At 46.7% G+C, this 19441-nt stretch overlaps 2 protein-coding genes across 9 annotated transcripts in view; both read left to right on the top strand.

Annotated features, from left to right (window-relative positions):
- The first annotated feature begins 1439 nt into the window (after positions 1–1439).
- On the top strand, positions 1440–12804 carry LOC116491924 (dimethylaniline monooxygenase [N-oxide-forming] 2-like). Its single transcript, XM_032192293.1, has 9 exons — positions 1440–1571; positions 1847–2035; positions 2361–2523; positions 2825–2970; positions 3588–3787; positions 3954–4306; positions 4502–4571; positions 5252–5605; positions 12723–12804. The coding sequence occupies exons 1-9, from the start codon at positions 1440–1442 to the stop codon at positions 12802–12804; spliced, it is 1689 nt and encodes a 562-aa protein (XP_032048184.1).
- Positions 6220–19441, top strand: part of PRRC2C (proline rich coiled-coil 2C) — a 69085-nt gene continuing 55863 nt past the window's right edge. For 7 of the 8 annotated variants that reach the window (XM_032192183.1, XM_032192186.1, XM_032192188.1 and 4 more), the window contains exons 1-2: positions 6220–6427; positions 7445–7515. The gene's annotated coding sequence lies outside the window, so the exon portion shown is untranslated. Of the gene's footprint in view, positions 6428–7444; positions 7516–14875; positions 14934–19441 lie in introns of those variants that run through there. The other variant, XM_032192184.1, reaches the window with a different exon arrangement.

The following is a 19441-nucleotide window of genomic DNA, read 5'->3' on the forward strand; positions in this document are numbered from 1 at the left end:
AACTGGGGTTTTTGGAGGCTTTAGTCCAGCAAGGAGTTATCTGGGCTGGGCACACAGCTCAGGATGTCCCTTCCTCCAGCATTAAAAAGCCCAGGCTGGTAGAACTGGTGCATCTTTTAATTTAAGGAGCCCTGGCTGCTGGCCTCACTCCTACCCCTGGTGTGTGGGATGGGGATGGGGATGGGAATGCTCCCCTCACACTTTTGGCTGCCTCTTGCCCCTCCAGGCTGGCAGACGGGCACGGGGAGCGCAGCGGCCGATTCCCCGGGGATGCCCAGTGAGGAGGGAGGACACGGAGGTCCCCAGGCACGGACACGACCCCGGCGTCACGGGTGGGCGTCCCTGCAAGCGCAGCGCCTTCGGGATTAAGGTCCAGGCTGTTGTGCTGGCAAGTGCTGGCAGCGGAGCGGGTGTAAAGGTCGGCGGTGCAAGAGCTGTGCGAGCAGGGCCGGGCAGACTTCTGCCTCGCCTTTAAATCCCTGCCTGGAGAAGCTCCAAGTGAAGCCCGGACGAGCACCGAGCAGCAAAGGCACAGTGAAGGTTTGCTCTGAATTTCTTTGCAGCTGCATTTCGTGTGCTGTGAAGCCAGCCAGCCCGTGCTCCGCTGTCTCCAGCGGGGCTTGGCATCGGGGGCGGCTGCTCCCTGTGGGTGATGAGGACAGGAGAGTTTTGGGATTTCGTGGGGACGGAGCAGTGACGCAGGCTGAGAGCCGCTCGCTTTGCTACGCGGGGTTTGTGCCTGTCCCTGCAGCATGGGTGAGCTGCAGCTGGATGGGAGCCTTCATGAGTTTGTTCAAGTCTCTTGCTTTTTCTGGGGGCTTTTCTCTGTATTTCTGCTGTTTCCTCCAGCTCCTATTTAAGTTAGCTTATTCTTTGGCATAAAATGGTCTGAAAACAATGAGCCTTTCTTGCGACTTTGCAGTAGGAGTGTTTATTATCTAATCAAAGTTCACATAGGCTCATTTTTTTTTTTTTTCATTCCTCTGATTTACACTGAAGCTCTGCATAGGTCAGTTTACCCAGCCTGAGCTCGGAGTTCCTCATGCCTGGAGCTTGCATTGCCCGAGTTTCTTTCCATGCCTGTTTGGTAACACAAGCAGCACTTCCACAACACTGTGCAACTTCAGAACTGCCACTCCATGTTGCTCAGGCATCACGATTTTTTTTTTTTCTAAACCTTTTTGTTTTCAAGATAACACCATTTAATGGAAATTAGAAAGGAGAGCATGAAAACAAGTCAGCCCAGCTGAAAACATTTTTTAAAGCTCTACCAAGAGGGTGACTTTTGCACAGGCAAAAGGGTTGCACAAACTGCCCACAGATCGGGTGATGCCCACAAGGGATGGGGGTGGGAAGAAGTGATCCACGTTTCTGCTGATCCCTGGACAACTTTATTCCCTGTTTGTTGTGCTCCATCCCTTTGCCACCCACAGGACACCATGGTGTGGCGAGTGGCCGTCATCGGGGCCGGTGCCAGTGGGCTGGTTTCCATCAAGTGCTGCCTGGACGAGGGGCTGGAGCCCACCTGCTTCGAGAGGAGCGAGGACATCGGGGGGCTCTGGCGCTTTGCTGTGAGTGGGCTCTGCTTGGTTTTGCCCCCTCCCCATCTCCCCTTTGCCCGCAGCAACAAGGAGGGGGTGGCCATGCCCTCGGGAACATCCCTGTCCCAGAGTCCTGCAAGCCCTGTGTGCGACCACTGGCTTTAAACTCAATGCCGACCTCATCCTGCAGCCACCAGCAGATTTTGGGGTGCTGGCCCCTGTTTATCGCTCACATCCCTGTGCTGACCCTGAGGAAGAAAGTCATCCCCTGTGCATCCACAGATATCCCTGCTTGCTTCTCACAGGACAACGCCGACGGCGGGAGGATCAGCGTGTACCGGTCAGTCATCACCAACACCTCCAAGGAGATGTCCAGCTTCAGCGACTTCCCCTGCCCCGAGGATTTCCCCAATTTCCTCCCCCATGGCCTCCTCCTGGAGTATTTCCGAATGTACGCCCGGCACTTCCAGCTCCTGCAGCACATCCGCTTCAAGGTGGGCTGGGGCCTGCTGCAGGGGGGCCACGGGGGGCTTCAGGTGCCACCATCACCCGGGTGGGATGGGACAACAGCCCCACGAGGGCTGCACGTCTTGTGCATCCTGAACACAGCCTTTTTGGCTCCGTGTTTTAAGAAAGGCTGCTCAAGCAGGGGCTGCCCCATCCCGTGCCATCTCCAGAGGGAAGGTGCAGGTCTGTTGTAGCAGCTTCAGAGCTGAAACCAGGTTCCTGAGGGCCCGGCAGCCTCAGCCCTTTGTGGGCAGCTCCTTTTTGAAGCTTGGCACAGCTTCTGACCGCAATTTTATTGGGTTTTGGTGTAAGACAACAGTTCTCAGCGTGAGGAAGCGCCCGGATTTTGCCACCTCAGGCCAGTGGGAGGTTGTCACCGAGACTGAAGGCGTCCAGGAGTCGCACGTCTTTGATGCTGTCATGGTCTGCACAGGACACTACCAGGTGCCCCACCTGCCCTTGGCTTCTTTCCCAGGTGAGCCAGGGCATGTGTGACCCTCACAGAAAGGGATGTGGGCATACCCAGGAATGGGTAAAAACTCCTCGTGAAGATGCACTGGTGCTCTTGCATGAGAATTTGCAGAGCAGGACCATGATGAGGTTGCAGAGGAGGGTGGAGAGGGTGAAAGCATCACTATTAATAGAGGGGCTGACATCTCTACAGGCTTTGCAGCACTTGGCTGCAAGGAGAGGTGGGGAGCAGTGGGTCCGGGGCCAAGCACAAGGCTGGAGCAAATGTGCCTGGTGGTAGGAGATGCCTCCTGCTCTCTGCCCAGGCATCGAGACCCACTTCAAAGGCCGATACCTCCACAGCCAGGAATACAAAGATGCAGAGGCTTTCCGGGGAAAGCGGGTCCTTGTGGTCGGCATTGGGAACACTGGTGGTGATATTGCTGTGGAGCTGAGCCACGTGGCTGCGAAGGTACAGAGCTATGGTGGCAGGGGCACGGGGCAAGTGGGAGGGAGGATAAAACGACCATTTTTCTTAAAGATGAAGTTAGCAAGACCCACCATGGGGATGTTTGTTTCCCTCCCCTCTGTATAGTCCCTGCTCAACCCTTTCTTGGCATTCAGCTCTTTTCTTCCCTCCCACCACTCAGCCCTCTGAACAAGGCTTTGACACTGTTTTACTTTTACCAAATACCTCCCCAAAACTGCCTACGAGCACTCAGGAGATACTCCCAGTACCCGCAGGAATGGCACCTTTTGCTCCCCAGGGGCTTTGTCTCGTGAGGGACACCAGAAGATGTGACAGCAGGGTGTCCATACCAGTGATGGTGGCTGCGACCAAGCTTTGTCCATTGGGTTTCTCAATAAACAGACCATCAAATTGAGGCCAGTTGAAGAAGCTCTACAATCCCTGGAGAATTTGGGCCACCTGGGAACATTGCAAAGGCCACCATGAGCTGGTTCACCTGGACACCGGCTGCTTCCCTCAGGACTCAGCTCCCAAGCACAGGAGCTGGGATTTGCCACGTGGGGCAAAAATGGAAGTCAGGCCTCTGGGCAAGAGGCCCTCAGGCCTGCCTTCTCCGCCAGGTGTTTCTCAGTGCCAGGAGCAACACGTGGGTGTACAGCCGGGTGTCAGATCACGGCTTCCCCTTCGACATGGTCAGCACCACGCGCTTTAACCACTTTCTCGAGTGGCTTCTCCCGTCAGCCATCACGAGAAGGATCAAGTTTCGGAGATTCAATTCATGGTTTAACCACGAGATCTACGGCTTGGCTTCTGTTAAAAGGTGTGTGTGATTTTTTTTTCTTTTTTCTTGGTTAGTTGTTGATTCTTAATGGTGTGAAATCATCTTTCACTTTGGGGGTATTTGCAGCATAGCAAACCATTGGAGAGGACTTTTTGGGCCCCCCTGGATGCTAACATTTCTCTCCTTCTCTTTCTCCATGTGCAAGTTCCAATTTTCATGTAATTATCAATGAAGAGTTGCCATTTTGCATGCTCTCTGGGACTGTCGTGCTGAAGCCAAATGTGAAGGAGTTCACCAAAACTTCAGCTGTTTTTGAAGATGGGACAACCGAAGAGAACATCGACGTGGTGCTCTTTGCCACAGGCTACATCTTCTCGTTTCCCTTCCTCGAAGAGTCAGTTCGCAGCCCCCTCAAAAACAACCGTTCCCTCTATAAATGCATCTTTCCACCCCAGCTGGAAAGGCCGACCCTGGCCATCATCGGTTTGGTGCAGCTGACCGGCTCTGTGATGGCAGGAGCAGAAATCCAGGCTCGCTGGGTGACGGGCATCTTCGCAGGTGAGAGAGGGGCTGCAGGGATGGAGGAGATGCTGGGGAGGGAGGATGGGTCAACCTTCTGCTGCCCTTCGCACCGTGCTGGGCATTGCTGCATCAATGCTGACAAGGCTCTGGGAGCATGGAAGGGGCCAAAGGGTTGCTGACTGCTCTGCTTATGGTGCTGTGCAAGGTCTCTGGTCTCTTTGCTCTTCTCAGGTGCATACAAGCTCCCTCCTGCCAGCAGGATGATGGCTGATGTTTTGAAAAAGCAGCCGCCGGTCAAAAGGTGCGTGACACTGCCACACCTCTGGGTGTGCTGTGACAGGCCTTTGCTTTTGAAAACATGTCAAGCTGGGCAAAGTTGATCCTTTCTCCCACTGAACCCTTTCTGCTGATCCATGGCTTCTCCAAGCTGAGCTCTGGGATGAAACAACCACCCTACAGCCTCCCCAGGCCCCACTTCAGCTCTTGGGGGGCTGGAGCAGTGCTGCCCCCAGATCCCTTCTGCCAGGCCTCCATGTCCTGCCCTTGTTCCCGGAATCTGTGTGGAGATTTGTTTTCCTCCAGACAGAGGGTGCCATCTCGTGGCTTCTCCCTCCCTACTCCAGGCAGCAGGGAGCGTGAGGCTGAGGGCCCAGCTCCCTCCCAAAACCCCACTGGAGTGCTGTCAGGGACCAGCTTCCTAGCTCAGCCCAGTCCACAGGTTGCATTTTGGTGGTGACAAGCAGGTTACAGAGATAGAGCAAGTTTCTGCCTCTTCCCTGTGCCAGGACAGCTGCTGGTGACCACCACATGAAGGCTCTTTGGGTGCCTTTAGGTCTCTGTGTCCCTACAGCAGGGACAGGCTCAGAGAGCGTGGCTGACATGTATCCCCTGCAATGTGGTGTCTTATTCAAGTCCAGGGCTGTGAACCGAGGTGGAAGCACACTATCTGATTTTCTTTATTGATTCTATATCCCATGGAAGGAATCCATCCGAGCCGGAGAACTTGAAGATGAGTTTCATTAACTACACCTCCGACATCGCTTCGTGTGCTGGCGTGAAGCCCAGCGTGCTGTGGCTGCTCCTGACCGACCCCCGGCTGGCCATGGCCGTCTTCTTCGGCCCCTGCACGCCCTACCAGTACCGCCTGGTGGGACGGGGACGGTGGAGCGGGGCCAGGGCCGCCATCCTGACGCAGTGGCAGCGGGCCTTGAAGCCCTTGAGAACCCGGGTGGTGGAGGACGGAGCCTCCCCCTGCTCCTGGCGCTGGCTGGGTCTCCTCGCCCTGCCCGCCATGCTGGTGGTGGGGTTCTTCCTCTCCAAATCTCCCCGTCCGGGGTGGGTTCCCAGGGGGCTTTCCCTTTTCTAGAAGGGATTGAGGGGTCTGTGGGGGTGGTGGGGGGACCACGGACTTCTGCCACCAGCCCTGAGCCTCCGGAGGGCTATGGGGAGAGGCTGAAGGGCTGGTGGGCATGGGGCCAGTGCTTCTTCTGGGGTGATGGGCGGCTTGTGGGGTGGGCAAGGGTGGTGTCGGTTGATTTGCTGGGAATTCGTGAGAGGCGGGAGGCAGAAATAAACCTCAGTGAGCTTTTAATGTTTTTAATGCGAGATTTTGCTGTTTTGGGCAACGGGTTGGCTATGAGGGGCAGGGGGGCGGACTTAGGGCTTTGCACCCCGGGAGCAGCGAGGAGGCAGAGACTAAAGGCCGGGGTGGGGGGGGGGGGCATCCCCGGGGGCCTCCCGCCGGAACATGGCGGCGAAAATCCCAAAACCCCCCAAATCCACCCCAATTCCTTCCTCCCCCCCCCCCCAATGCGGCAGGGCGGGGGGTCACGTGGGCGGGCGGGCGGGCGGGGCCCCGCCGGCCGCGCGCGCGCTCGCTCGCTCCGCCGGCCGACAGACCGCGCGCGCGCGCACGCGGCGCGGTGACGTCAGACGCCGTTGGCGCCGGCTTGGCCGCCCGCCATCTTGGCCCCTGTGTGGAAGCGGTTGAGGCGCGGCGCCGGGAGCGGCCGGCGGCCTTCGCCGGAGCGCGGTGAGCCCGCGGGCGGGTTAGTGGGGCGAGGAGAAAGGAAAGGAAAAAAAAAAAAAAGAAAATAAGAAAAAGAAGAAGAAAATAAAAGGAAATCCAACCCGCAGCGGGCTCCTCGGCCCCGCCAGGTGAGCCGCGGGAGGCCGCGCTTCTCCCCTCAGCGCTCCTTGGGCGGCCTTGAGGCAGGCGCCGGGGGGGAGCGGGCGGGCGGCCTGCGCCTCATGGCCGCGGGCGGGGGCGGCACGGAACGGAGCGGAACGGGACGGGGCGGAACGGAACGGGGGGACACGGGAACCGGGAGGGGCCCCCGGGCCGCTGCTCGCCCCGCCGGGCGCGGGGAGGCGGCGCTGGGCCCACGCCGGCCGGGCCCTGGTGCCGGGCCGCGCCGCATCGCCGCGCATCGCAGCGCAGAGCCCGGGGCCGGCCGCGCCCCGCAGCGGGCACAGCGCCGGGCACAGCCCCGGGGCGCCGGGAGGGGGCTGCGGGCTGCTTCCCCGCCTAGGTTGCCCCCTCTTCCTTACCCAGCTCTTCCCCTTATCCGCCTATTTCTCCCTCCCTTTACCCTCCTATTCCTCTTGCCTCCCGGTTTTCTTCCTCCTTCTCCACCTATTTTTCTACCTATTTCTTCCCCTCTTCCCCACCTATTTCCCCGCCAATTTCTCCCCCCTTCCTCACCCGTTTTCCCCCTCTTCCTCACCTATTTCTCCACCCATTTTCCCCCTCTTCCTCAGCTCTTTCTCCATCTATTTTCCCCCTTCCCCACCAATTTTTCTTGCCCACCTATTCCCCATCCTCCCCTATTTCCCACTTACCCACCTATTTCTCTTCCCCACCTACTTCTTCCTCACCTTCCCCGCCTATTCCCCATCCTCCCTTCTTTCCCCCCCAGTTACCCACTTATTCCCCATACCCATCTATTTCTCCCCTCACATACACACCTATCTCCCCTCCCTTTCCTTTTCAAAAAGCTCCGCATCTCTCCAGGGAGATTCCTCAGGAAACCATCCCCTTCAAGCTTTTGCACTCTGTGGCACTAATTCTTCCTCCACAACCCCCCAGGAAAGGAGAGGTTTTCCTATGGGATGCTGGAGGCACGTGCAGTGCGCCACACTGGGATTTTCTGACTCTGAAATATTTATCCGCAGCTCTGGAGACACGCAGTAAAAGGACTCCTGGATTATTTGACTTAGAACTGCGCGAAGCACCTTCTGGGAAGGTACTGTTGTTTCTGCTCCTAGGGACGAGATTTGTAGGAATGGGATGAACGTGACCAGGGTGGTTTTATTGATAGCGCTTGAAGTGTGGTGTGAGCAGAGGTAGATGACATGGCTAAAATTCAGGCAGCCAGCCTGGCGTAATGGGAGCCATCACCCGGGGATGCAGGGCTTGAAAATTTGGGGGATAAAGGTGGCCCAGCCAGTTTCCAGCTTGGGCCCTTTTTATGGGGGAAGGGGAGCCTGCATGAGAGCCTGGTGCTGGGAGTTGTATGGGACACTGTGGTTTTGCTGTTTTTTATCCCTTTTGTGTCTCAGGCGTGCATTTTGTAAGCTTGTCCCTTTGTGAAAGGCCTTGAACTCTTTATCATTGAGGAAGAAGTGTTTTTCCTTATCAGTCTTTGATTACTGGAGTCAAATGGATGTGCTAGTAGAAATAAGCATTATTTCCAGCAGAAGGAACAGGATTTTTTTAATAGCTTTGTTTCTTGTGCAGAGGGACATCAGGCTTACCCATTGTTTAGCCTTAAGAGCTCTGCCTGGACAAGAAACTGCTTTTTAAGGGGGGAGGAAGTGGGACATGATCTCATTTGTCCATCAGTGAGAAACAAAAGGATGACATTTTAATGCTGGCTGCCAGGAGCTGAATGGTTGTCAAATTCCTTTGAATCATACAGCAGAGAGGGTTTTTCTTCAAGATTAATTTTGGGATGTTTTAGTGCAGTTCTGCCATAGCTTCCTCCTTGGGACTAAGGAACCTGTAAGTTTTGAGAGTTCCTTGAACTCGATGGATGCTCAGCAAGGAGAGTTTGTCCCTTAGATTATTGTGCTCCCTGCACAAGGATGTGATCGCTCTGAGGCAGGTGTGTTATTAAAGGTGGCCATTTGAGCTGAAGTGGGGATTGGCATAGACCTTGCTGGTGTGCAGAAACTTGTCACCTGGAAAGCTGCCTTAGTATATAAATGTTTTATACGTAAAGTATTGCTTTGGTAAGTAACAGTGGGTAAAATGGGTGTTAATCAATATACAGCCATTTCTGTGAGTCTTGCTGATACCAATCTCCAAAGACACAGAGTATTTGTAGCAACCAATAGTTTCTTTGCTCTAGTTTAGACTTCATAACTGGAACTCTCCCCTTTTGTAGGGAAATCTGTTTAAAAAAAAAAAAAAAAAAAAAAAAGGTTCAATTTACACCTCTAACTTCCTTGTTGCTGGAGTCCCTGTTTTATGGCACAGATTTATTGCATGCAGCATCTTTAGGTCCTATTTCTCCGTTTTCTAAAGTCTACCTGGGAAAGTGAAATGAGCCACGAAACAGGGAAAAGATGCTGCTGTTCAGAAGGGAGCTCTCCTTTAGGTGCTGTTTGTCTTAATGAGGCTTTTAGAGCGATAAAGTGAAAGAATGAAAGCCAAAGCAGTAGATACTTTGTAGGGGGTCCCCTTCAGCCAGGTGTCCTGGGTTACTCAAAGTGCAAGCCACGTTGCCAAAGAGCAATTCCAGAACATTCCCCAAGCCGTCTATGGGAGTGATGTGACAGTGGAGAGAGGATGGAAAACAGCCTAAATACCATATATGGGTGGTATGGGTAAGAGGCTTAGATGTGGAGATAGAAATAAAAAGGTAGCTCGTGCAGAAGGACTAAACCCATGCACAGCATGCTCTTGCAGGGGAGCAAACCCTGGTATAGTGTGTTGGAGGCAGGAGTGAGGGAAAGAAATATTCCTCTGTGATCATTTGTTGAAGGAAGAATGGGACTTCCTTAGAGGCCAGATAAGGTAATGAAGGTTGGGGGGGCTCCACCCTGAAAACACACCACATTTCCACTAGCTGGGGATGGATGCTGGGCTTGTAATGACGGGACTGCGAGTGGTGTTTTACTGGTAGAACCAGTTGTTCGTCTTCTCCAGTGATTTTTTTCTGTGCTCAGTTTCATTCCCTCGTGTTTTTTCTTCAAGACAAGGTTTCACAAACGCCATAGAAAGTTCCCATGGGTGAAAGCAGGTGCAAAAAGAAAAGCTGAGATTTTTATGAGGAGGTGGGAGGAAATAATACCGTGTGCATGTGTTTGTGAAATGAAAATGGAAAGGACAGAAGTCTTAAAAAATGCATAAAGAGCAGAGGAAGATGAAGTCCTAATAAAAATCAGATGAAGACAGCTTTTATGTCTATGAAGAACAGGCTAACAGAAATAGACTGTTTTTATTACAAATACTTCAGCCATTACATAACATTCTAACTAAATGCTAACGAACTAGTCTGTTACAGATTGCAAACACGTATTAAAGCGAGAAGCTTTTTATCACCATATTTTTTGTTTTCATATGTCTGACATTGTCTCGATTAATGGTGAAATTACAATGCGGAATTGCGTATCGTTTATCTGAAGTATGATAATGGTAAATTTTTAGCTGATAGAGTTTTAAAAATATGGTGAGCTATGTTTTCAGGGGCTTACAATATCAGAGACATGAATTACTGCACTTTATCCTGCATCAGGTACGTCTGCTGCAAAAGTATCGGGTGAAGAACTGTGGAATCACCCGATGCTGCGTAACTGAGAGAAGAGATCTCTAATTTGGTGACTCTGAAAGTGAAAGGGCAGGTTTACTCAATACTTAGGTAGCTGGGATATAAGTTGTGGCTCAGCATGCTCTGAGGTACCACGTGGATTTCCATAGCAAGACCTTCAGTAGTTAGGTCATCCACTTTTACCACACTGCTTGCAACAAATTTTGTTTTGCCAATATGAATAATTAGTCTGAAGCAAAGGTATGTCCTAGAAGGAGAAACTTGCCTTTGGCTTGTGATATGATGACAGGATTAATTTACTGGAGTAAATAAAGAAACAAGCAACTGAAAATGTTAAACTTCTTCTGTAGCCATTTGGCAGATGGAAACTGCTATGGAAAATGGGTTCCGTGATGCTGGAGGACGGATACATAAAGCTGAGTATGCTGATACAGCTTTTGTAATTCAGTTCATCATTTTTTTTTTTTTTTTTTTTTAAACATGAATCGGGTCTAAAGATGAGGGCTGAAGTTGCCCTTTAATTGACCACTGTTGTCCAATATTCTTTGTCAGTGTGCTTTTCACAGTTGCTTCTCGTACATGCTGGGTATTCTTGTAGTCACAGGATAAGGATAGTTTCTGCTCAAAGAATAATATTAGTGAGTCCTCTCATGGAAGAACGTGTAAGCAGAGATCAAGGGAATAACAGGCAGCTGGGAGAAGAGACTGTGAGTAGTAATGAACTCAAAGCTGGACTAGGCCAAGGTTTCTGACGGAGCAAATTCTCCTACCTTCTACCTTTGTATGCACAAGAGTCAGGTTCTGTACTGATGTCAACAGTGATTTTTGGGCTTGTACATCTGGCAACCCTGTCTCTAGCTGTCATGGTGAGAGTATCTCTGATAGTCTTAAAGACAAATGTGTGGCACCTCGATATAGAGGAGAAACTGACGTTTTTTGATCTATGAATCACTTTAGGAGTATGGTGGGAGTTACAGGCAACACAGATTTGGGGTGTTAAGATGGTGACAAGCAGCTTAAGACATAGCACGACTGAGTAAAGTAACTGTTACTGAACATTTTGCATCACGCTAAGGGTGTACAGAACTCTATAAAATGGTTCATTCTGCAGATTCCTACTGCTCACGGGGTTGCTTCCATCTTGGGCTTGCAGTCTTCAGTAACAGAGAGATCTTGAGAAGGTGAATGAAAAGATGTTGGAAATATAGCTGGAGAAGAGGAATCTATTTTGGTACGTCTATTTTGGAGAGGAATGAAGCTCTTTAGCGGTTTATTCCCAGTGTAGCTCTTGTACACTACCAAATATCCTGGAAGAGTTCATGAGCAGAACAGCTTGCCTGAATATTTCAGAGCAACATCTAACTGATTTCTGAAGTTAAAAACCTTATTTAAGTAACACAAATCATTACATTTAAATGTGTGGATAGGTGCTTTGAAAAATAAGTTTAGCTTAAAAACTGACAGATTTCTAATTATTTTCAGCTAAGGTCAGGTATATTTTATAGGTGTGGAAAGGTTTGATATGGAAAGAAATCTGCTGCTACAAGTGAGTTGTGTTTCCTTGAGATGAACGCTGAAACTGAGCAGTGTATCTTTCTCGTCAAGAAATATTAATTATTACTTGGAAATTGTGGTAAAGGAGCAGGAAATGAAGGTATTGAAAAAGATCATTTGAATTATTCACAGCGAGGATTGGCTTTATGTTTGTCTCTTAATAAGTCCTCCCCTATTCCATTGCCCACGTCAATGTGGGGTGAGTGGAAAGGGTATAGGAAGTACGTAGGAGGTCTAATTTGGCTTTTTAGAAATCAGTAGCAAGGACTTTATCATCTAAACCTAGTAACTAACTGGACCAGAGAGGCAAAAGAGTGCCACCAGTTTAAATGGCATCATTTCAGAGCTTGTAGGGCTCTTACAGTAAGAGTGTTACAACAAAAGGGAAAAAGAAAACAGTGAAGAGATGGATGATTATTAAAAAGCTTCAACTTTTGCTCCTTATTTGAGTTAGGAATCTGGTTCATTGTCATGTACCTATCGATTATCTTTTGTCAGCTTTCTAAAAAAGAATTGTTTTGCATCAAACAGTGTGACTGTTCTGCAAAATTGACCCTCGTTGAGGTCAATTCTTGTTTCTGGTAACTTATCCCAGACAGCTGTCTGCAGAGGAGCTCATCCTGCACACTCTTAAGCCTGCACCTTCAGATCTGCTGAAGTGCAGCTGGAACAGCAGAGCTGTGGCGTGCTGCTGCTCTGTATGTTTAGAAATGTCAAAGAATCCAGTGATGTGGAGGCTTCTTGTTGATACCCTTTTACTGTAGGGTGCAAGCAGTTCATTCTTATTCTTGCAAATGGGCCCTTCAACCCACCACTATCACGAATTCTGCTTGTCCTTTGTAGTCTTCTGCACATCTGAATCTGAGCAAGTGCAGAGCAGTGCTGACCATTTGAGTGTTTTCAGCACTGGTTTGAACAGGCACGGGGGCATCTGTATGTCATTGGTTGCCTAGCTTCTCCAGCAGCCCCCATGGGGGCTTCCCTTTTCCTTCTCTGTTATCAGACACGCTGTTCTCAGCCTGCCAGAGCAACTGCTACTCAGGATACCACTGAGAAGGGGACTCCCCATGTTGCTTTCTGTGTGCTTGAGGACAATGAGTCCACTAATGTTTTTGCCTTCCCAGGCTTCTGCTGGATGGCGTGATGCAGTTGAGCAAGAAACAAAGTAGTACTTATGACAGCATGCTAAGTGCTGTTGTAATTTAAGGGACCGTTTGTGATCTTAAACATTAACAGATGCCTTTACAGAGAGCAGCTGTGGTCAGGATAAACTGATCTAAATTAGTTTGTGAGAAGCCTAGTGGATAGTTTAACTTTCTTTTTCAGTTAAAAGAACTGAGGGGTAAGACAGGTCGCGATAGTTTCCTTTATTCAGGGAAACATGCACCCACCAGCCGACTATTTGAGTACCGTGTTTTGATAGCAGGTATTTGAGTTGTTTCTGCAGGAATTTGCCCTAATTTATTCCCCTAATTTTTTCTCAAATAATGATTTAGTTCTGAGGACTTCAAAGTTTCTTCATTCTTCTAAATAATGTTTTTTGTTTGTTTGTTTGTTTTAATAAACTCTTGAATATATTGAAAATAAAAATCTCATTTGGCGTCTGCAAGTTGAAAAGCTAATTGGGTGAAAGCCCTTAAGTGGTTCTGTTCCCAGAAGTCATAAGAATGCATCTTGTTGTGATGCTTACTTTACTTATATAGAAGCTGTTCCTACTTCTTTTTTCTCCTGGTCCTGGCTTCCTTCCAGCACTTCAAAAGTCCTGCAACAATTAAAAATTTACAGTTTCAAAAAGCTTCTTAAACTGCACGAAACTGGAAAAGCAAAAACCTGTTACAGTGAAAAAAATGTGCTCTAATACTTAGTGGCAGAGAAATGAAGAGCTGTGAAGAAATTGTCGGGCTATTGAGGAATAAATAAGCTTGTCACAAAAGTGAGCTGCAAAAACGTTTTGGATCTTACGTTTGCAACTAAGAATGTATCTTTCTGAAAATGCATTCAGTAGTCTTGCAAAACATCTAGATTATTCTAATTTATGTTTGTGGATTATCAGCACATGGCAAGAATAGCTGTGTTGTGTTAGTGCCTTAGCTTTATGGTGTGCTAGTTCTGACTTACGTGTGGCACGCACTGTCAGTCTTTACTGGAATCTCTTGAAAAAATCCTTTCTGGCAAAGAAGCTGTTTAAATGTATTTTGTTAGCTTGAAAATGTGCTGGTACTCGAAGGACTTGAAGGAATACTTCTATTAATACAGTGCAGTTATTAGTATTTATTCATCTGCCATTTTCACTTGAGTTGTGGTGGCGATGCTAAGCTTCTTTCTGCCCACCTGCTTTAAGTTGAACAAGCAAGTAATGGGACTCTTCTGATCCATGGCAGGAGGTGAATGCCATGCTACAGCTGGAGTGACCCAAGTACATTCAGTCTGGTGGCACATTCAGGGTTTCTGATTCTCAACATTTTATGGTGCTTGTGACATCCCCAGCTATGGCTTACAACTTCCTTGTTCAGGTCCATTTTCCTTGGAGTTTGTATACAAAAAAAATAGTATCAGGAAATTAGCCTAAAGGTTGTTGCAAAGTAGTTGGAAAAAGTGACTGAAGTAAATTCGCTAAGCTCAGAAGCAAAACTAAAACCATTTCTGTGCAAGTCATCCAGTTTTATGGCTGTACTGGGGATTAGAGGCGTAAGGCAGAGTCCTGTCACGGTACTTCACTTCCTGAAGGCGCTTGAATGCTGGAGGAAGTGCAGGAAGGGGGTTCTTTAGGGTTTCTTTAGGAGTGCTTGTGTGTCCATCCATCAGTCCTGCTGTTGGACATAGATACTGGATTTTAAGCTGAGGAGTGCTATGTAAATACACAGATTGTTTTTTAGGGATCTGGTAGAATTGAGTTATTGTAAGCCCTTTAGATACGCTTGAATTTACCCAGCTGCATAGACTAAATGGTACTTCAGGTGCTTGTGCTTCTTAAAAATCATTTTAATTTTCGTTGTAAACATGACTTCAAAATACAATGCTGTTGTCCGACCGTTAGAGAGATTTTAAGCATAGCATAGAGCAGACCAGAAAAAGTAAAAACTGTAACAGACAAGCAGAGGAGTGGTAGTCTCAGGAAATGCCTTTCCTTGCTGGGAAGAGGCGCAGGGTTGATTGTGAGACTTGGTCTTGAGCTCCCTTTTTAAGTCACCTGCTGCTGTTAGTGGGTTTTTGCACTCCACTTGCTGCCTGTTCCTTGCTTTCTCAGGACTGCTGTTCTGTGGCGAGGTGCTGCTGCCTCCTTCCAAACATTTGTTTGATACCTCTTGAGCCTGGTGGTATCTTCTAGCTACAAGGTAAGAGTTAAATATGGTGCTGGCTGTTGGCAAGCTTCTTCATGGTAACATTGAAGCTAACTGTCCTAAAAAGTTTCTAGACAGTCTGAGCTAATTAGATTCGTAGGGTGGGAACTACAGTCTGAATCGTTTGTGTGTTAGAACTTAATTCCCGTTGACTGTAGCAGGAGCTAGATGCCTGAATAGATTTGAAGGATTATGGCCTTAGTCTGAAATTTAAACAGAAATCTAATTGCAGTTCATCAGCCTCTTCCAGTGAGAGAGGTGGTGCCAGTGCTTTGTTCTTCCGGCTTTTTTCTTTTCTTAGAGAAGAAGTTTTTTTGGTTGTTGTTTTTATTTTGAACCACTACTTCACTGTCTTTATTCTTCCTGCCATGATAAGGATTTAGAGTAACAGACTTGCATTGGATGCTCTTACAACCATAACATTTCTCTTCAGAGCTTGGGAGAGCACCTTGCTTTTACTTTCAAGATAACTTGATTTGCTTCAGTAGGCGGCCAAAGATGACAAGAAAGCTTTAAAAATAAAAATAATAATAATTAAAAAAAAGGCAGTCATTATTGGGTCATCCTTTAGTTCCATAGCAACCTTTAAAACCCACTCTTTTTATGTCTCAAACATGGCTTTTCCTTCTTTGATAATTGGCAATGTGCATTGTTTTACGGCTTCTGTAGGCAGTATTATACTAGTTCAATGCTTCATTGCTAACACTTTGTACAGTTTAGATTTGAATCTCCTCTTGTGATAAAGTTAGCTTTGTGTCTCAAATATGAAAGAATCTACAGCCTGAAGAGTACATAGGTATAATTATAAAGCTAAAGGAGTCAGAAGTATTACATCTTCTGCATGTACAATAGATGAGAATTGAATAATTTAAGTGAGACGCTTATTAACTCCAGCATTTTGTTCATGAGAATAGTTACGTTCATACTTTGAGTACCTCTTTACATTATCTTCTGCCTTTTAAAAGGTAAAAGTAAGTGAGACTGCTGTGCTGATGAACAGCTTCTCATACAGTATTAACTGGGAGACCAAAATAGAGCCACTGGTGTAAAACATGGAAGAAAGTGACATATAATCATAGAAAGCATTGAATCCCCAGGATAACGGTATTGCCTTAAGCAATATTGAGGTGTTATTTGTCAAAACACCAACCGGCTTTATATGATACTCCAAACATACAAAAAAATATCCTCAAACAAAATGAAAACTGTCCTTTCTTTCCCAAATACCTAGTAGCTGTAAGTAGCTGTAGTGGCATCATTCTGCTTGTGAGGGGAGGGGACCACAACCTCATCAGTCCCTGCTTTCACTTCAGAAGAAGAAAATTTCACAAACAGTACAGGTAGTATTAATTACCTTAGCTAAACAAAAGTAACCTGTGATATGAGAAAATATTTAGTGTGTTTTTGACAGTTTTATTGCCAGGGAGAGTTTATCCTGTCTGTGACTTTTTGATCACTGTTAGATGGATGCATTTAAGAAGACATGCTGCTGATGGTGATTGATCCCATGGATCAGGCTTCTGCTGGCAGAATTATTCTATGGGAATCTGGTTTCTGTGTATGTTAACTGAAAAACTCATGCACATATAGTTAAATAAATATTCAAATCTGAGTAGAGACAGATCTGAGGTTTGTATGGCTGCTGTCCTTTTATCTGTGGCTTTTGACTCCAGGCAGCTGCTTTTAATTCGTATTTCCTTTTGTTCTCAGCAATGCTCTGCAGAAGCTGAATAGAAATGACAGATTATTTTAGTTCCCACTAATATTCCTCTGCTGCAGGATGTGTCCTGAAAGTTTATTTTAAAAGTGTTAGTCACTGCTACTGGTACCATCTTATTATACTTGAGGGATTCCTCATAAAAGTTCCCTTTATATTTGTGGTTTGTTGCTGGTTCTCCTGTTGGAAGGATGTGTTGAATGTGACTGGTGTTTCTTAGAGAGGACAATTCAACAGGCAGCCTTCTAATCTAAGGCAACAAAAGTTTTGCTTGCTCTGTGGATTGCTGGTTTGAGCTAAAATGATTTGAGGTAAGCTTAGTTTCTGTATTGAATTTTTGAGAGTGCCTGGTTGTATTTCGTTGCTTGACTGAGCAGCTCTGTTTAAGAGACAGCTAACTGTAGTTTAAAATTGGTGCAGGTGTGTTTGTCAATGCTCATTTCTGGCATCCCCACACTGCATTTTTACAAGATGCATCTGTGGGATAGCGTCCTCAAATGGTTGTTTTGTGTCACGATCTCTTTTCTACCCGGTGCATACCTGGCTTTGGTAATGTTTTGGGAAGACGCTCTTAGGCCTCAAAGGGGAACAATTTGAAGAACTAGCAAAGCCTGCTTTGCTACAGCTTTGTCCTATTCCAAGTGCTTTGGTTCTAAGGAGCAGAGCTCCTCTTTGATTTTCCATTTAAGGGTTTTTCACAATATTTCCCTATAGATTGTCCAATGCTTTGGGGATTAGCCTGTGCTACGTCTTTTTCCTCAGAGGTGATGAGTGCACAAGAGAGAGGATGATTGAAAGGGTTTTCTTTTCCAATTCAGCCCATCTACCTTCAGAAAATTTGTAGAACCGGTGTAGTCTCTACATTGTACCCTCTTCAAGTTTGGCTGAAAACCAGTGAGCCCAACATCTACAGATGTGGAAGAAAACTGGGGATGGAATTACTAGCCTGGCTCTCTGAGTAAATAAAATTTAATATAGATCTTGTTCAAGAATGAGTTGTAGCGAGATCTACTCAGAAAGCTTTGAAGGTCTGCAGAGCTACAGTTCTTATAGACGGCAGAGCTATGTGGTTTGTCTGAGGTATGGGTAATAGCTCAAAAGTCCGTGAAATCTTTAATTTTCAGCCTGCATAGCAGCAACCTACTTAACAATGAACACTGCTGCAAATTACTCTATTTTTAAAAATAAAAATAAAATCCAAACTACAGAAGCTTCTTTTTATTACGTTGATTTGAAAGAGTGTTTTGCTAATTATGTGTTACAGGGGGGGGTGAGGCTTGTTTTCATGTTATATCAAGCCACCTGGTGCTGAAGCTATTAAGAACTGTTTATAGTGGGATAAATGGCCAAAACATTGATTTTTTTTTTTTTTTAATAGGTCCTGAAAACTGTAGTCCCAGAGTGGTGCTTTGGGGACTATAAAGTTGTACATATGAGGACATAAGAGAACGTTAGTTAATGTGTATTATTCATACATAGTGCTGTCAGATGAACTCGCTATGTTTAGTTGTAATTCAGTTTACCAATATTTGTGTGCAACCTTCTCCTTGTGCAAAACCATCTATTCAGTAATTAGATAATATTCTTGAGCATTCAGTTGAAAAATAACAGGATTCTTTTACATAATGGGATATAAATTAGACATAAAGCTTTCAGGGGTTCCAAACACATGATATTCAGCATCCTATGTTTCTCATTTAAATTGGCTTTGCTTATCTGTAAACGGTCCATTAATCTCTTTTCTGAAGATCACAGGTTTTCAGAATTTAATTTAAATTTTCAGAATTTAACATCTAGCTGCAGATTATGTTTAGGTTTTACAATTACGAGGCAAATTTTTAATAAAAACTTAAGAGTCTAAATGTGCCAGAATTAGAGTTGAAATGAAAGCTTTCCTTTCTAACAAATTTTTAATGGCATGTTATGTGGGGTGTCAGGTGTGGGGCTTGTTGAGGTATTGAGAATGATTTTTTTCAAAATAGATAACACTGAGTTTGGGAACATCTGACTCTATCATCCATCTGGCATGTGGCAAGAAAGCTTCGTTTTTGCGTTGTATTTTGTTGTTCCCAAACCTACCAGAACCACATTCTTTAGTGGGACCAAAACAAAGCTAATCTAATAAAAGTGGAGTTATGGCCAGATACAGATCTGTATATGAGGCCCCCTAACCACTGTTTTAGTGCCCTTAAAATGAGGGTAAGACAGCATGAGAAATCTTTCTAGATTTGTTTCTCGTCTTGTGTTTTGAGAAGTGCTAATTTGTCCCAGTTATGACTAAACTTTCATGTAGTGCTTTTTATGATGCTTCCCACTTCACAGATGGGCACTTGAGGCACTGAGAGCTTAAGGCCCTAGGAAATATTCAGCAAGTTTGTCTTGAATGGTGTGCCTTGCCTTAAATCATTGCAGCTCATCCTTCTTCAGAATCAGCAATGATACAGACTTTGGAGTGGAAGTGATGGGAACTAGATATCCTGTGTTAAATAAGGAGTGTGAAGCTTATGTAAATGTTACCTGTCACGAATGATTGAGCACTTGTAGGCTAAAATGGGGGTGACATGTCCTGAGCTGGTAGGACTGTGTAAAAGGTGGTGGTAATATTGCTGAAGAAATCTATTGACATGTTACACTTGCATTTAAACAAACTTATTTTGTTTAGCAGTTTAAAAACGCAGTGCATAAAATAGAGTTCTAGATGTTCTCATGTGGCCATCTGTGCTTACATCAGCTAGGATGGGATGCCTGGAAAATACAGGGAATAGTAATCTTTCTGCCAGATGTG

This window comes from Aythya fuligula, chromosome 8 (assembly GCF_009819795.1).
Source record: "Aythya fuligula isolate bAytFul2 chromosome 8, bAytFul2.pri, whole genome shotgun sequence".
Lineage (NCBI taxonomy): Eukaryota > Metazoa > Chordata > Aves > Anseriformes > Anatidae > Aythya > Aythya fuligula.